The sequence below is a fragment of the Phodopus roborovskii genome, unplaced genomic scaffold (assembly GCF_943737965.1).
Source record: "Phodopus roborovskii unplaced genomic scaffold, PHOROB, whole genome shotgun sequence".
Classification (NCBI taxonomy): Eukaryota; Metazoa; Chordata; class Mammalia; order Rodentia; family Cricetidae; genus Phodopus; species Phodopus roborovskii.
In genome coordinates, this window is record NW_026126588.1 from 19,279,631 (window position 1) to 19,296,728 (window position 17,098).

The window sequence follows — 17,098 nt, forward strand, 5'->3', positions numbered from 1 at the left end:
ACGCCGAAACACACCGCGACCCTGTACTCTATGCACACGCCGAACTACACCACGACCCTGAACTCTATGCACACGCCGAACTACACTGCGACCCTGAACTCTATGCACACGCCGAAACACACCGCGACCCTGAACTCTATACACACACACCGAAACTCACACCGCGACCCTGAACTCTATGCACACGCCGAAACACACCGCGACCCTGAACTACAGACGGACTTCATACATGAGTGCATATTCGGAGACAATGATACTCTTACCTCTTCTAGATAAATATTGTCAAGATCATACGGTGTTCTGACGGATTCTACCATCCAACTCTCAGGCGTGTTCAAATTCAAAGTGAACAGGGGAGACTGGGGCATATCCAGAAACTTTGCTATTGGTCCCTTCGCAAAGCTGTTGTCTGCGGTGAAAGAGATCTCTGGTTCTAAGACGTAACGATAAAAGCTGAAATGAAAATAGGAGTGTTAGGCTTTCTTGATGCAATCACAATCATAGGGGTCCACACAGTTTAACAAAAAAGTAGGTTTGGACAGCATCCTTCCAGATCAGGAAATGAATAGGCAAAACCACCCTTTGGTCTAGCGACGCCTCCCAGGGCTGCTACAGAGTCAAGAGGAGAAGGAGGGAAGAATTCGGAAGACCGCCCCTTTCAGACGCAGTTCTCCAGTTTGAGGGGAACCCGTTTTCTCTTAAGGTCTGAGCCCACGGTGCCTGTGCTGTCATCCAGCACTGAAAACATTTTATGTAATAACTAAACATATCTTAATACAAGGCAAACAGTGAAGCTGGGCTCTTCATTCTTTGTAAATTGTTGGGATCCACTTAGAGACTAACTAGAACTCTGTCCCTCATCGAGGAAGACATTTCCCACAGCCAGAGCATGTGCTAAGCTACTACTATCATTGGGACACTTCTAGCACAACCGGCCACCCCACAACCAAGCCTATCCAGTTCCCCAGAATGCATGAGAATAAGTACAGTAAGTACAGTAAGCTTCCTACTCGTGGCAACTAATGGCTACAGCTCTTTTAAAGTGAGCCACAAATGTGCAAGGAGCTTGGATTGGTGCCATCTAAATGCTTCCAAGCCCACATGTGTTTTTAGAATGTCTAACTAGAGAAAATATGTGACATAACTCAACAGTCAGTACATGTCCGTTCAAACAACATCTGTCTATCAATCCACCGGATTGACCAGCATTTAGTACTAACTTGTAGATTTGGCACCACTCAAAAAAGGTTCCGTAATTGGATTTTTACCTTTTTAAAGGCATGTCCGAAAGTTTAGATTGGCAATTCATAAATACTCTTAGATTCATGTTTATCAGCTGAGTCAAAACCTAAAAAGGCAAACCAGACGACAAAGTATTTAGGGTTTCTCCTCTAAAACATCATTTCACAATTAGCTAGGAAACAACATTTTTAACATCTCAGGAAGACAGACAGAGATAACACCTGCCATTACACCTGCACGGGAGAAGTGAAAATCAGAGCTCCCAATGCAGAGTCTGCCATTCAACTTCAGGCACAGCCCCAGAGGGGGCGGGGTAGAGTGATGAAATGGCCCCGCAGGTAACGGTGCGGTGCGTGCTGCCAACACTTACAACCCAAGTTTGATCCCTGAGACCCAAATGATAGAAGGCAAGACTTGAATTTTTGTTTGTGTGTTGAGACAGGGTTTCTCTTGGATGTCCTGGAACTCTCTGTAGACCAGGCTGGCCTCAAACTCACAGAGATGCACCTGTGCATCAGAGTCCCAAGTGCAGGGACTAAAGACATGCACCACCATGCCCAGTAAGAACTGACTCTTTCATAATGCCCTCTGATCTCTACCTATGTACCATGACAAGTGTGCAGACAGACAGACTAACTGACCAACTGAATGAACTTTTTTTTTTTTTTTTTTTTTTTTTTTTTTTTAAAAATAAAGGTTATTGCAGATCACTTCTCACACAAAGTTCAGCATTCAGTTATGAGGAACAAGCAGATAAGTGATGAATATTTAGCTACAAAGGAAAACACAACAGCTCATTGCTTCAATTCACACTAAAAAGCATGAAAAGAAATATATATTAATACCTACAGAGAAGAGTAGGTGATCATACTATCCTAAAACATCCCAGCTAGGGCTAGAGATATACCTCATTTGGCAGAGTACACACATAGCACATTGTAAGGCTCCATGTCCATGTTCCGATCCTAGAATGCACATATGTGCGCGCGCGCGCATGCGCGCACACACAGACACACACACACTTAAATGAAATGTTAGGGTGTTGTATTAGCATTTTAACTATACATTAAAGTATAGCACATAACTAAAAGATATGATTCAATTCATAAGGAAAATGAGCCTTTATTAAACTTATGAAAATGTATTGTCCAACTCCTCTAGAAGATGTCTCAGAGACTAAGGAAGTACCCAGAAAATCATAGGGCCTAGACTTCATTAAGATAAGAAACACCGCCATAGCAGCCTACCAAGAGCAAGGGGGCGAGCCTCTGTGCTTCTCTTGTGACAGGGTCAACAACAGCTACCACATCGTAGTATGTGTCCCCTTCATTGGGCTTCAGTTTAATTGCACTGGAAAAAAAAAACAAATCAAAAGAACAAAACATTAACACAGAGGTAACAGGAAACAAAGCTGAGGAGGAATACTGTAGTGTATCAACTCTTCAGCCCTCTTAGCATTTCAAAATATATGCAGATCAGGACCAACAGACTAAAAGGGTGATCGACTGTGAGACTAAAGCTACAGAAGGATCTATGCCTCAGTGCAGCTTGTGATTGGTCCCTGTATGAGGCTGTGGTTGGCGGGACTAGGAGCTACCGAGCACAGACATGCCGAATGCCGGCTCTGGAGACAGGAGCATGCTCTGAAGAGACCTGTCCTCTGCTCACACTAGCATTGCAGCAGCATGCCCCAAGAAAAGCTCTAACACAGGCAAATGCAAAGAGCAGAAAAGCACTGACTCTCAAAGGGTTAAGACTTCACCCACTTGTCTAAAATCATTTACTGCTTTGTTTGATCTGATCAAAGTGTGACAGTCAAGAACATTTGCCCCCGTGCTAACAAACAGCACGACACAAAGCAGAGCACAACCAGCAACCCAGGTAGCAACGGTTCCGTTGCTGCTGGTGGTTATTTTAAATGTCAGATGCTTTGGAAACAGTCATTACTTCAGTACAAGACAGCTATTTTTCTGTAGCTATTCTCTAAAAATCGCCCCCATGGGTGTTAACAACCATCCCTAACTCCAGTTCTAGGGGATCCAAAGTCTTTTTCTGCTCTCTGTGGACACTGCGTGTACATGGGTGTATAGGTTTACACATGGACAAATCACCCATATAACAAAAAAAAATCAAATTAATTTTTAAAAATCACTCCTGTGTTCTATAACAAGGAAAGGGGGCCATGAAAACTCAAGAAATAACAGACACAGGAGAATGGCACCATGTACTTGATGTACTGGGGAGAGAAAACTCTAGACTGAAGCCAAATATGATAGAAGACCACACATTCCCATTGGATGAATAGAGCAGATATCCAAGAAGACGGTGCCCTCCCAAATTAAGTTCACGGGAATCTTGCTATGAGGCAGATACTGATACAACAGGTTTGCTGTAGGGCCAAAGATCATTCAGCAGGCTCCCAGACAATACCCTGTTGCTGATGGTCTGAGACCCACACTAAGGGCACGCAGAATTGATAGCGTAGTAATTTTTGTTGTTTGTTTTTTAAGACAGGGTCTCACTGTGTATGTAGCCCTGTCTGTCCTGGAAGCAGGCTGGCTCGAACTCAGAGAGCTATCTGCCTCTGCCTCTGCTTCCTGAGTGCTGGGATTAAAGGCATGTACCACTACCCGGATCCATAGTCATTCCTATTTGCAGGAGAAATGATAACTAGGGCTGGAGAGATGGGACCGAGGTTAAGAGTACTGGCTGCTCTTCCATGGGCTCACAGCCATCTCTAATGAGCTCTAGCGCCCTCTTCTGGAGGACAGGCATACATGCAAGCAGGACACTGCATACATATAAAGAAATACATCTTTTAAAAGAAATGATTATTTTTATGTAATAATTAAGTGGAATTTGAGTAAAGCAAGTCTGAGCATATTGAAAAATTAGAAACAAAGAATTCACATGATGAGCTGAATGGATAACACTTTTTAATAAAATAGGAATGAGAAATTTTGATTTACATGTATCAAATACCGGGTAACATCACAGCAGTAAGGATTTCTATTGTATTATAACGGAATTTGTAACTAGGACAATTTTAATCATGTAAACTCACAGAGATCACAGAGAAAAGGATGCCAGCGAGGGCTCGGGCTTCAGTGGAGACCCGCTTTCTGGGCTGCGAAAGGCAGATGGGGCAGCAGATCAGTCACTGCTCCTGTGCTCCTAACTAGTTCCTTGTTACAGAGTGCCGCGCACGCGGTGTGGAGAAGAGGAAAGCGCGTGCGCACAGCAGCCAGAGGCAAACTACCACCAGGGTTACCCTGGGCCCGGGGCCTCTGCCTACAAGTGACATGAGAAACTTGGAGAAGGCTGAAGATGTAGCTCAGGGGCAGAGTGACTGCTTAGCATGCACAGGCCCCACATTAGACAGCAGGGTAGGGCTGGGAGGGGGAAAGGCAATGAGGAGAGACAGCTCAGCAGTTAAGAATGCAGATGCCTTTGAAGAGAACCCGAGTCTGGTTCCCAGTCTCTACATCAGGCATCTCACAACCGCCTATAACTCAAGCCCCAGGAGGGAGCCGACAGCCTGAGGCCTCTACAGGCACCTGCAGACATGTGCACACATTCACACAGACACATGGTCAGAAATAATAAAAGTAAAACATTTAAATGAGGAGAGCGACGGCTGGTGTTTTGAGCTCTTCAGCCTTGAGGGAGTACCCGACACTGTGGGTCGCAAAGATGATCTGCCTGGGCTCTTAGAGAAATCTATGCTATAAAAGAAAGGGAGAGTGGGCAGAGCTCTTTTAGAGTAAAGGACACGTGAGAATTCTGAACAGAGATCCAGTGTTAGCACTGCTGGACGAAGGGCATGTTTCTCAGTACTGTGGACCAGGTTTCCACAGACGGAACACTTTAGACATGCCACATCATGTCAGCAGTAAACTTTCAAATGCTAGAAAAGAAGACGTGAGTGCACATACACACACTGCACACCAGATGGGAAATAACAAATATGGCACACCAGTAACCGTGAATATAGCTACAAACACAGTTATCCTTTGCAAGTCTTGCAATTTCATCCGTGTTTGAAACCTCAAAACAAAAACCTGAAGAATAAAAAAGGAATAATCTCCAAATCCTAAATACATTTTTATTTACTGGAAACATTAGTTTTTTTTTTTTTGTTTTTTTTTTTAATAAGAGACAGGTATTTAACTAGTATTTAAGTAATCTGGCTACTCCTGATTACCAGGAAATTATAGCCGTTCTATTTCATTAATATTCAGAATTATTTCAAGTTTATTTAGAAATACCAACTTTCATGAAATTGAATTTTATATATGAAACTTCATTTTATATGTGAACACTAACATACAAAGAAAACCACACACTAAACTTCTCATTTCTCTATAATATATAAGTTTTCTAAAACCTTATATGGAAAAACAAAGGACACACACACACACACAAAAGCCTACGAGTTTAATATTCAGGAATGTATACTAATTCTATACCTGTGTTTGTCTTCAAAGAACTGGTAGTCGATCCTTGCCTCTCCTTTGGGCTGTGCTGACAGGAGAGAATCCACCTTCATTACCAAGTCACTTGCCCTAAAAGATGGAGTTATGACATCTTAGCATCATTTTACCTGCAGATTTCCTAATTATTGCTGAACACCATCAGCCCAAACACAGAATTAATGCCACCAAGGTGGTTTAAAAGAGGGGGTAGGTAAAAATGAAGATTTTTTTTGTTTCATTTTATTTTATGTTATTTATTTAATACATTAAGGAACCTCAAAGGCACCAAAATGGACCAATGTTGCACTAGGGATGGAAACATAGAATCATGCCTTTTGGTACTGGGTTCATACCTCTCTCTACTTAAAGAAAATTTTTAATTAGCTTTATTTATTTGTGTGCATGTGTGTGTTCTCACATGTGGGCATCAGAGAACAACTCAAAGAGCTGGTTATCCCTCTCTACCATATGGATCCCAAGAATCAAACTGAGGTTCTTATTCACTGAATCATCTTACTGGCCTGCTAAGCCCCTCTGTGCTGATTTATAACCAACAGAGATCTTGAACTATGTATGTCATGAGGCTAAAGAAGCTAGACTTGAATACAACACGCCAGGTAAGGCACTCAAAAGAACAGCTGTGATAGACTTCAACTATAACAAGTCTGCACATTTCTCTCTGAGCCCATCACATCAGAAACAACTTACTTAACTTCCCGTGTGTAGGCAGTGAACACTTCTGGCACACAGAGCAGCAAGCAACTTCTTAGACATCACAAAGCACCAAGATCAAAGAGCACACAGACAAGTTTCTGAAAGCATGCACAGTGACAGGGGACTGCCCCGAAACACAGTGGCCCTGGAGACACTGAAAGTGTGTGGCCTCAGGGAGGTGCCTCCCGAGCCACACAGGGTACCACTCAAAGCCACTGAAGCAGGAAGAAACCACTTCACCTCGGCCCCAGCACTGAGTCAGATGGAAAGGGCTGTTTCCCAGTCTGGGGAAGTAGCTCAGCGGTAGAGAACTTTCCTAGCATACATGAGGGCCGAGGCTCCAACACCCACTGCATCACAATCACAAAATAACTGTATCACATGACAAAGGGGCTAGTTTGGCAGCTATCCAAGATAACACGTCACTAAAAGATGCAGTACATGAAAAAGATGAAGGAAAAAAAGAGAGACCTTTAATGTCTTTATATCCTCCAACTATGACTCAAATGGCAAATTCAAAGGGTAAAAAGGTCAACTAAGGGAATAGGGAAAATATTTTCAAATAACAGATCTGATAGGGAACTGACATCTAGAATCAAAGGAATGCCCACAATTAAACAAGACAATCCCCACCTCACCCCCCCCCAAAAAAAAGGGGGATTTAAAATGATGAAGACTAGAAGTGAGCATGCATTTCCTCCCAACACAATGAAACTGATGGAGACCAAAGAGCCAGCGACAGCCTCTACACACGCATCCAGCAGAAAACAGACGCGGCCCTCTGCTTCTACGTGTATTTGAACTTCTCCAGATTCAACCTGGAGAGGAATCAGAAACTTAACTGAAAGCCTGAGCATTATTACAGTAAAACTGGAAATAAACCCACTGACTTGGTAATTTTTGATAGTAAACATATAGTAAGGTGAAATTAATAAAAATTCTGTGGCATGATCTAGCCTCTAATTAGAAAACCATTTTTGTTTATTATCTAACTAGTTACTGATTATAAAAACTTACACGTCTTCTTCTACGTGAAGCTGTTGGATATGAGATTTTATTTTCTGTCCCGATGTTTTCAAGATGATATTTTCTAGGAGGTGGAAATCGTCTTGGTTAAAGAGCTCATTCTCCTCCAGAGGCCCAATAATCTGTGAGGTAAAGGGCAGGGCCAAGTTGCAAAGTGGTGGTCATCAGTGGCTGTGACGCCTCTGCTAGCCCTGGGTTACCGGACATTCCAAAGTGTCTTACAACCCCAACCCTGGAGCACATCTTAAAATGAATGAAAAATAAAAAAACGAGAGCCTGAAAAACCCAATTACTGTTTACCTATTTATTCCGCAGACAGTAGAGACGTGTGTTTCACGTTAACTTTCTAAGCAAACTGAATGAACTAGCAGTGCAGACCACGGGACATGTCAAAGGAGCAGACAGCTAAAGCCCCATCACAGGCAAGCTCCACAGCCCAGAGAGTGCTCACCCTTCCATTGCTGACTACCACTCTCTGCCCCTTCTTCAGCTTCAGAACATCCCTGCAGTACAGGGCATGAGACAAAACGGAATCCATTTTGGAAGACTCAAAGGCCTCTTTAAAAAGACTGACATCCATGCCCTAGGAAGTAATCATTTTTAAGAAAAGTTATGGTTATTAAACAAAAAAACCACATAACTGAATAATAACTATGAGTAAACTAGAAAGTGCTTTTGTGAAAAGTAATAACCAAATTTCAGAATTAACATTAGAACATCTCAATTCTCCATTTTCTCTTCTTTATGCCTCCTTGTAAACAGCTCATTCCATTTTCCTCCTTTCTACTCATTTGTTTACCTGGAAGTCTATTCTCAATAACTTAATTTTGCAATTTTAAATCTTGGTATAACTTCAGGTGACAGCCATTTCCTCTAACTGAAAATCAATATACTCATGACTTTATAAGAAAATTTAAAACTATAATCTGTTTTTTTTACTTTATAAAGAAGTCAAATACTACTTTTTAAAGATCATACAAAGTGGCACAAACTTGTACCCTGAACCTCTCGAAACTGAACAAGTTTGAAAGTAAAATGTAACACGACATTAAGATTCTAACTCAACAACAACAAAAAATATCCTGAGACTCAGAAGCGAAGACAAACCCTATCATGAATAGTATAACATCAGCCCAGGAGAGAAACATGAATGGCCGGCCTAGCCTCAGAACCTGGAGTCTTACCCCAACAGAGAACTCCCCGATGTCCACTCCTGCGGCCAAGGCCTCTGCCGTCTCCTCTTTCGCCATTTTGGTGATGAAGTTCTTAGCCGAGTTGGAAGTCTGTGTTTGGAGAGCCGCCCAGATGGCTCTGAAGATTGGAGTGTTCGAGTAACTTATCTCTTGACTGGGATTATTGATCATACTTATCCTAACGTTGTTACTGGTTTTCTATTTGAAAAAGGGAGATAAGAATTACATGGCACGTGTTAAGAACTTAAAAAGGCATGGTGGTGCATGCGTCTTTAATCTTAGCACTCAGGAACAGAGACAGAAAGATTCTGAAAGCCAGCCTGGGCTAAACAGCCAGACCAGAGTCACATGGTGAGGCCCTGCCTCCAAGGGGGCACACATTAGTCATACTCCACAGTAGCAATATCTCTTCTAAACATCTTCAGTAGTTGTCTGTAGTCAAAATAAAATTCAGATGATGTGTAAGGTCAAGTCTGCCAAATACTGTAAGAACCGGCTCCAGACTTCCTTTCCAACTTCACTTCTATAAACAGCAGACCTCAAGAGTGCGGTGTCCCTCACACATTTTATGCTCTAACTGCATTTCATCTTCCTAAAGTCCTGCTCTCCCATCTTCATTCTCCTGGCCTTTTCAGACGCCAGCAACCCTGAAACTCCCCCTGGGTAAAAAGGTAGACTATCGAACAGAACTAAAACATGAGTGCACACAGGAGAAACAGAAGACCACAAAAGCAAACAGGGCTCACAGGTATCACGGATGTAAGCCGCCCAGTGAGATGGCTTAGCCAGTGCGGGTGTTTGCACCAGTTAAGACCTGAGTTCAACCCTGTGGCCCTTAGGGTGGAAGGAAAGTGCTTCCCTAAGATGTCTTCTGATCTCCACATATGCACCTCGCCATGGATGTGCTTCTTCCCATAAATAAATAAACTAAAATGTAATGAAAACACACACAAACCAAAAAAAGGGGGTCAGGATCTGGAGAGATGGCTCAGTTGCTAACAGCACTTATTGCTCTTTTAGAAAACTCTCTTCGGTTCACAGCGCCCATGTAACAGCTCACAGCTATACATAACTCCAGTTCTAGGGGCTCTGGTGGCCTCTTTGGCCTACACAAAACATTCTTTAAAAAAGTCACTGGAATTTAAAAAGTCAGCTCACAGAAATGCTGAGTGTAAGAAGCATCCTAAGCTTTTATGACAGAAGAAGAGGGAGGGGAGCAGTGGCTAGGGGACCTTCAATGACGTCATTATTTTTGGATCTGGGTGGTGGACACCGGGACATACTTGCTTGTGACACTAAGCATATGAATGCAAACGTCACCTCAATGGAAATATATATCTAAGAGCCAGAACTCTCCTCCTTGGTCTCCTTGGGACCATGTGAAGAGTTTCTGCATGTACATTAGAGGGCCCTGTGTATACACCTGAACTGCCCTGACTCAACCTTCAACTGCCCACAGTATCCTATCCAGGGTTTTAAACACTGAAGGCCCTTGGCACCTCAGTGAAATTAAAATCCCTAGATACCTTCTTATTTCAGTCAGTCTTCCTGGAGCTCAGGTTAGAAAGGGACACAAGGAGAAATGTGACTTCTAAATGAAGCTGCAAAGCGAAACATCCAGGAAGAAGGATCTTCACCTCTGACCCTGACAATGATACCGTCCAAAAGAACCCATTTCTTCTCAGCCACGCAGCACTGCAATGTAACTCCTATTACAACATACACGTTGATTTAGAGCGGCTACGTGAACACCCGCGTGGGAGCCTGCATGTTCTTATGGGGAACACGCACCGAGCTGCTGGCTTGGGACTGCCCTGCGTGTGGACCTCTCTTGATGTTGCAGCGCAGGGCAAGACCACTGCAGCAAGGACACGCAGAGTCACGCAGGAAATCCCACACTGAGAAGCTCATGATGTTTTCTCGTGATGTTTTCTACTCCCTCCCTCCCTCCAGTGAAGCTAGGCTCTGCGGCCTTTGACCTCTTTTCATTGGCGCTAACAACCTTTGAAGACACTACGCTCGCTCCCCTCAGCACACTAAGAAACATTAGAAACACTGGAATAAGCACACTAGCACAGAGCTGATCACAGAGCCAATTGGAGCCTCAGAAACAAACCAACACAAAACAAAACAAACAAAACACTCCATAATCCCCCTCCCAGAATGAAGTCTGAGAAACTTGCCTGATGTTTAATGGCATCATATAATAACTGCCGTCCAGATGGGCTATCAAAATCCCCAACAATCCAAAAAGTCACTGGCCTAATAAAGGAATCATCTGCAGAAAAATAAAAACAACAAACTGACTAGAAGAAGAAAAAGAGATAATCTTTGTTACAACATTAAATGGGCCAAATAATTTCTGAAAAACATGCAAAATTAAAAGTAAGAAAATGACTGGTTTCACAGATACAAAGCAAGAAGGTAGTGGGTGGAACTCTCTACCACATGAAGCAGAGCAATCTTCCAAGCAACTCAATTGAAAACTAAGAACATGCATTGATTAACTGGCCTGTGGTCTGGGGGAATCTGTTAGCATATACAATGAAACATGTGGGCAACGCAATATAGTATTTAGTCATGTTAATTTATAACTTTCTGAAAGGTCTCCAAACATTTATACATAGATATAAATGTTTTATAAAAACATTATATAGTTTGTCTACAATCTATGTTACCCACGGGTTTCAGAAACATCACAATGAAATGTCAATAAATTCTGAATATAGTCCTGAAACCATATAAATTTATTATGAAAATGAAGGGGACATTCTGAGTTTTGAGTTACCATAGATTTCCTTGGAGGACATTCCTAGACAAAGGCAAAGAAAAAAGAGTAAAAGAAAAGAGAATGTCATTTGTATGATCAAATGCCCATCAGAAGAGTCAGCAGATCACACATGGCTAACAAGCCTGGGCTGCTTTCTGCTCTAGATCCCACCATGCCCAAGCTCTGTTCTAGGACCCCTTGAGACAAAATCTTTGAGAAATCCAGTGAACTAACTGTGTGAATGTATACAGATATGGGAATCCAGAGGCAAGATCGCAGAAGGGTAGATGGGGCTGTCCTAATGGCAATGCTTTTCCAGAATAGCAATTGTTACTACAGCTACTCTGGAAGGGTCATCACGTCAACTGCCCCAGAGGGAAAGGACCTGCCTGCCACTGAAAACAGCCACTTTAGACAAGTGTAGCTTTAAGTAACTGCATAAAATCACTTTAAAGAATTATACAAGGCTCTCTAGAATCTAGTTTACCCAATAAGTGCTACAATAAAATCAGCTCTATGATGTTACCAAAGAATCAGGCAAACTCATTTTCATATACTGTTTTCCATTCTGAACCATGAAGGGCTTTTCCTATAGATTTTAATGATAAAATTTGTAAGGAAAACATTTGAATTTTAAACACATATACAGAATTACATTTTAAATGTGTATTTTCTATACTTGCATTGTAAGATAAAATTAATAAAAGACATTATGGAATTTCTTTTCCCAAGACAGTAAGATGGGAGTTGTATTTTCAAATATTATGTAAAGAATAAATGCACAGGGCCCACAAGCCCAGCCGGGTTACCTTTCTTTGTCAGATAGTTCAGACTGTTGGCTACAGCAGCAGTCTTGCCCCTAGAGTCCAAGGTAGAAAATCTGGCAAAATCATCCACAAAAAAGTTATCTAGGGGGAAAAAAGGAAAAAAAAAATCTAAACAGATGCATAATTAATAAACCTCAATGCAATTCACCATTAATAGTCAACTGATAATCGGCTTTGAGCACAACAGAAGATGCTAAGGTGCACGAGTGAAGTATATTAAATGCGGCTTACTGGGAGGAAGTGGGTTGCTCTTGGAAAGGATACTGGTGCCTGCCTTTTGCTCCCCAGCCACCCTAGGTAAACAGAGCTGACCCACTGCATGCTCCTGGCTGCTCTGTGGCTTTGGAGCCTGTCCTGGATCTAGCTCTTGTAGACCAGGCTGGTCTCAAACTCACAGAGATCCTCCTGCCTCTGCCGCCTGAGTTTTTGGATTAAATCTGAGTGCCACCACCGCCCAGCTTCTCTCTCTCTCTCTCTCTCTCTATTTGTTTTTATTCTATGTGTAAGAGTGTCTTGGCTGCATGTATGTATGTTTGTGTCTGGTGCCTTTGGAAGCTAGAAGAGGGAGCTGGATCCCACACCCCAGTTCTCAGCAAAAGCAGCAAGTATTTTTAACCACTGAGCCTTCTTTCCAGGCCCAGAATTTATCTTTTTTAGAAGGAAAATCCTGTGAGTTCAGAAGCATATATCATAATTTGGGGCTATCATCTTACTATTATAATCTAAGAAATAGAAGAACGTTACTGAAAAGCTCCTTACTGCTTGCTGTCAGATCCAGATACTCTCGCTTAGCTGTCAAGATCCTAGAATTGATCCTCGGAACAACATTTGGCTGATTCATGATGTATTCTACCACATCCTGATCATGCGGCAGTTCACCCTATATGAAGAAAGAAACGGAAGGGGAAGGCGCGTTACAGGAATATCAGCAATCATAATTCACTAGGAAAACAAGTAGCTCTGTGATATATGCTAAGAGCTCCGTGAGCCCAGCAGTGCAGTGATGTACACACACTGTCTCTAACTCTATCACCATAGTGACAGGGATGCTGTGGTAGCATTCACAGGGGACAGGAGGCTCAGGAACAAGAAAGCCAAGTCAGCTGTCCCATGCCGGGAGGCACACTACCTCTGTAGTGATGCTTCTCTCTTTCCACCTTCACATGGGTCCTGGGGAATCAAACTCAGATTACCAGACTGCTCCAGCAAGCTCCTGACCCACTGAGCCATTCTGCCAGCCCTTGAATTAATTTTTATTTGTGGTATAAAGTAAGGGCCAAATGTTGCTCTAGAGTTAAACTGTTACAGAGTTTTTCCAGTACCAGGTGTTAAAAAGGTCAAAAATAAATTTTTATTTATCTTTGGCTTTTCAAAACAGAGCAAAACAGTTTCAAAACAGAACAGCAGGCCTGGCTGTTCTGGAACTTGCTGTATGTACCAGGCCGGCCTTAAATGCAGAGATCTTACTCTCTCTGCTTCCCAGGTGCTTGGATTAAAGGAATGTGCCATCACTGCCCAACCAGAAATAAAATGTTAAAATAAGTAGATTTGTTCTAAATGTCAATGTAGTTATACAAGTCTTCAGAGACTGCTTATACTTATTGGTCCACATCATTAATCCTAACACTCAGGGTCACACGGATCTCTGTGAGTTCAAGGCCAGCCTGGTCTATCTTGCAAGTTCTAGACCAGCCAGTGCTACATAATGAGACCTTGTCTTGAAAACAATTACCAGGGCTGGTGAGATGGCTCAGTGGGTCGGGAGCTTTCTGGGCCAACCTAGCAGCCTGAATTTGATTTCAGAACCCATGGAAAGGTAGAAAGATCTGATTCCACGCTGCCCTTTGACTCCCACACATGTGGTGGTATATACAACCCCTAAACAATATAATACATGTAAAAAATATAATTAAAATTAACTCAAAATAAGTCAAAGATTTACCCTAAAGATTTGCAATCATAAAGGTCTTACCAGAAAACACCAGAGAAAATCTTCATAATGGCTGAGCCATGATTTTGCACTACTTTCTTGGATAAATCAACGAGAGTACAAAAACAAAAGGAAAGACTAAACTCAAACTCATCAGAGTGGAGAATGTTGTGCCTCACAGGACAGTATCAAGAGAGCAGAGGGCAGAGGCGTGGGTCCGACGGTAGAGGGCATGCCTGGCATGCACAAAGCTCTGGCTTCAATACCTAGTACTGCAGAACTCACTGCAGGATTCTTCAAGATAGCCAAGGGACAGAAACCCTCTAAACAGCCTGGAGGTGAGCGGATGAGAGTGAACACACACACACACACACACACACACACACACACGCACACAAACACATACGCACACGCGCGCACACACATACACACAAAATGATAATAATAGATAAAAGATTTATCTGGGTGGGAAAGTTCTACAGGACAGCGGCAAGGGTTGCATAAAATTGTGACTGAAAATGCCAGTTCACTGAACACTGAACATGGTAAGAGCTCATGTTTTGTATCTTTTACTACAAGTCAGGTTACTGTAGCTACTTTTCTATTTCCTTGACCAAGGCAATTTATAACAGAAAATGTTTAATTCAGGGCTGACAGTTCCAGATTCTCATGGCTGGAGCAGGGCAGCAGGCAAGGCCCAGCCCTGGAGCAGTAGGTGGGATCTTAAGTCCTAACCCACAAGTAGGCGGCAGAGAGGGACCTGGGAAAATGGAGTGGGCCTCTGCAATCTCAACCCACTCCCCTTCATACACCCTGGTCCTTACCCAGTACTTTCACCAAGCTTTCGAATATACACACTTACTGAGAATTCAATCCACCACAGCAGGTGATCGGTATAAGTTATGGAAGAGTATATAAAGCTAATAGTTTTTCTAGTTCTAATTCTGATTTTTTGTTGTTGTGGTGGTTGTTGTTTTGTTTTTTTGGTGGAAAAGAACATAAAAATATATCTGAGGGGCTGGAGAGATCACTTAGTGGTTAAGAGCTGTGCGCACTCAGAATCACACACACATTGGAAGAAGGTAAGTTCAGAGTGTGGGAGCTGTGCACACTCAGAATCACACACACATTGGAAGAAGGTAAGTTCAGAGTGTGGGAGCTGTGCGCACTCAGAATCACACACACACATTGGAAGAAGGTAAGTTCAGAGTGTGGGAGCTGTGTGCACTCAGAATCACACACACACATTGGAAGAAGGTAAGTTCAGAGTGTGGGAGCTGTGCGCACTCAGAATCTCACACACACATTGGAAGAAGGTAAGTTCAGAGTGTGGGTGTAGCTCACCGCTGTCTAACTAAGTAAGCTAGTGTACATGAGGTCCTGAGTTCCATTCTTAGCACAGCAAGTAAATAAATGAATGAAATGAAAGCCAATAAAAAACTGAGTTTCATACCATGTGAATGACTACCACACCATAACCATTAAGTAGTATTTACATAGAAATAAAGCATCTTCCCAAAGTCAGAATGCCTAATGAACATGTCTCTCAGAAATTCCTATAACTTTTACAAGTAAACACTGAACCCTAAAACCAACAGGAGTTGTTATTTCAGTGTTCAAAATTATTTTCCTTTGAATAGACTTTCTGAGAATCTGCAAACCACTAGTGGCCTATAGAATATAGTACAAATTTTTTGTTGTTGCTTATTTGTTTTTTTGAAACATGATCTCACTTTGTAACCCTGTCTGGCCTGAAACTCACCGAGATGCACTTGCCATGTGTCACCATGCCCAGCATAATACAGAACTGTACTGCCTACTACAGAAGCTACCAAGTACATATAAACCATTTGCTTTCAAAGTTGGACTGAAAATACCACCCACCAAATACACGGCCCTTTGGAAGAAGGTAGTGGTCTCCAAGATCTTGTGCATTGTAATGGTTTCCAGCTCGTCAGGATCTAACTGTTCCTTTTCAAAGGGCATGCCATTGAACAAGACAACAGGCAGAGGACCAACACCAGTCTGCTCATAGTAGCCTCTGGCGTCCTAGAAAACAAAGGACAAAAAGCACATGTTTGCATTCATGACACATGTAAAACAAAACAAAGTTTCTTACATGCCTGTTTGAATTTTTAAAAAGTTAACAGAGCTAGCAAGATGGCTTATGGGTAAAGACACTTGCAGTGTAAGCCCGGCAACCTGATCTGATCTCCAAAACCCATGTAACAGACTCTACAAGTTATCATCTCATCTCCATATGCATGCACACAATAACAACAAATAAAACGCTCTTTTAAAAAAGAACAAGAGGAGGGCTGGGGAGCTGACTCTGGCATTAAGAGCACTTGTGGTGGGTTCGGTTCCCAGCACCCACAGGGCGGCTCATTTCCTGTACCTGCAGTTCTTACGAATCAGACACCCTATATATATATTAGCCTCGGTAGTCTCCGCCACACAAACAGAGCACGTATATTCACAAATATAGCGCAAATGTGTATATGTTTGTCTACATGTGTGAACAGGCCTCCAGGCTTCTAAAACTGCATCATGTGCCAGGCAGTAGTGGCACACTCCCTTAATCCCAGCACTTGGGAGGCAGAGGCAGGAGGATCTCTGTGGGTTCAAAGCCTGCCTGGTCTACAGAGGGAGTTCCAGGACAGTCAGAACTGTTATACAGAGAAACCCTGCCTCGAAAAACAAACAAACAAAAAACTGCATCATGTATACAATGCTCATCATTGTACAACCAAACTTTCTGCATTTGGTGGGAGCAGAGTGTCCACTACCCCAGCAGAGGGCTTACTGACAGCCAGCAGGCTCAAGCCCACAGGACAAAAGAGCCCCAGAGAGCGGCTGACCATACAGTGGGGGCTGAGCTAAAGCAGGGAAGCAGCAAGCAGCTGCAAAGTCCACTGCAG

The 17,098-nt window shown here is 42.7% G+C and overlaps 1 protein-coding gene across 2 annotated transcripts in view; it reads right to left on the reverse strand.

The window, feature by feature from the left end:
• The window catches only part of Uggt1 (UDP-glucose glycoprotein glucosyltransferase 1), an 80,653-nt gene that overhangs the window by 21,755 nt on the left and 41,800 nt on the right, over positions 1–17,098 (reverse strand). The window contains exons 17-28 of one of the 2 annotated variants that reach the window (XM_051204267.1): positions 16,062–16,226; positions 13,007–13,127; positions 12,230–12,328; positions 11,439–11,462; positions 10,834–10,928; positions 8,642–8,848; positions 7,909–8,040; positions 7,449–7,579; positions 5,712–5,807; positions 2,490–2,592; positions 1,269–1,348; positions 264–453 (exon numbers count right to left, since the gene is read on the reverse strand). In XM_051204267.1, coding sequence (XP_051060224.1) covers positions 264–453; positions 1,269–1,348; positions 2,490–2,592; positions 5,712–5,807; positions 7,449–7,579; positions 7,909–8,040; positions 8,642–8,848; positions 10,834–10,928; positions 11,439–11,462; positions 12,230–12,328; positions 13,007–13,127; positions 16,062–16,226 — 1,443 coding nt within the window. The remainder of the gene's footprint in view (positions 1–263; positions 454–1,268; positions 1,349–2,489; positions 2,593–5,711; positions 5,808–7,448; positions 7,580–7,908; positions 8,041–8,641; positions 8,849–10,833; positions 10,929–11,438; positions 11,463–12,229; positions 12,329–13,006; positions 13,128–16,061; positions 16,227–17,098) is intronic. The other variant, XM_051204268.1, reaches the window with a different exon arrangement.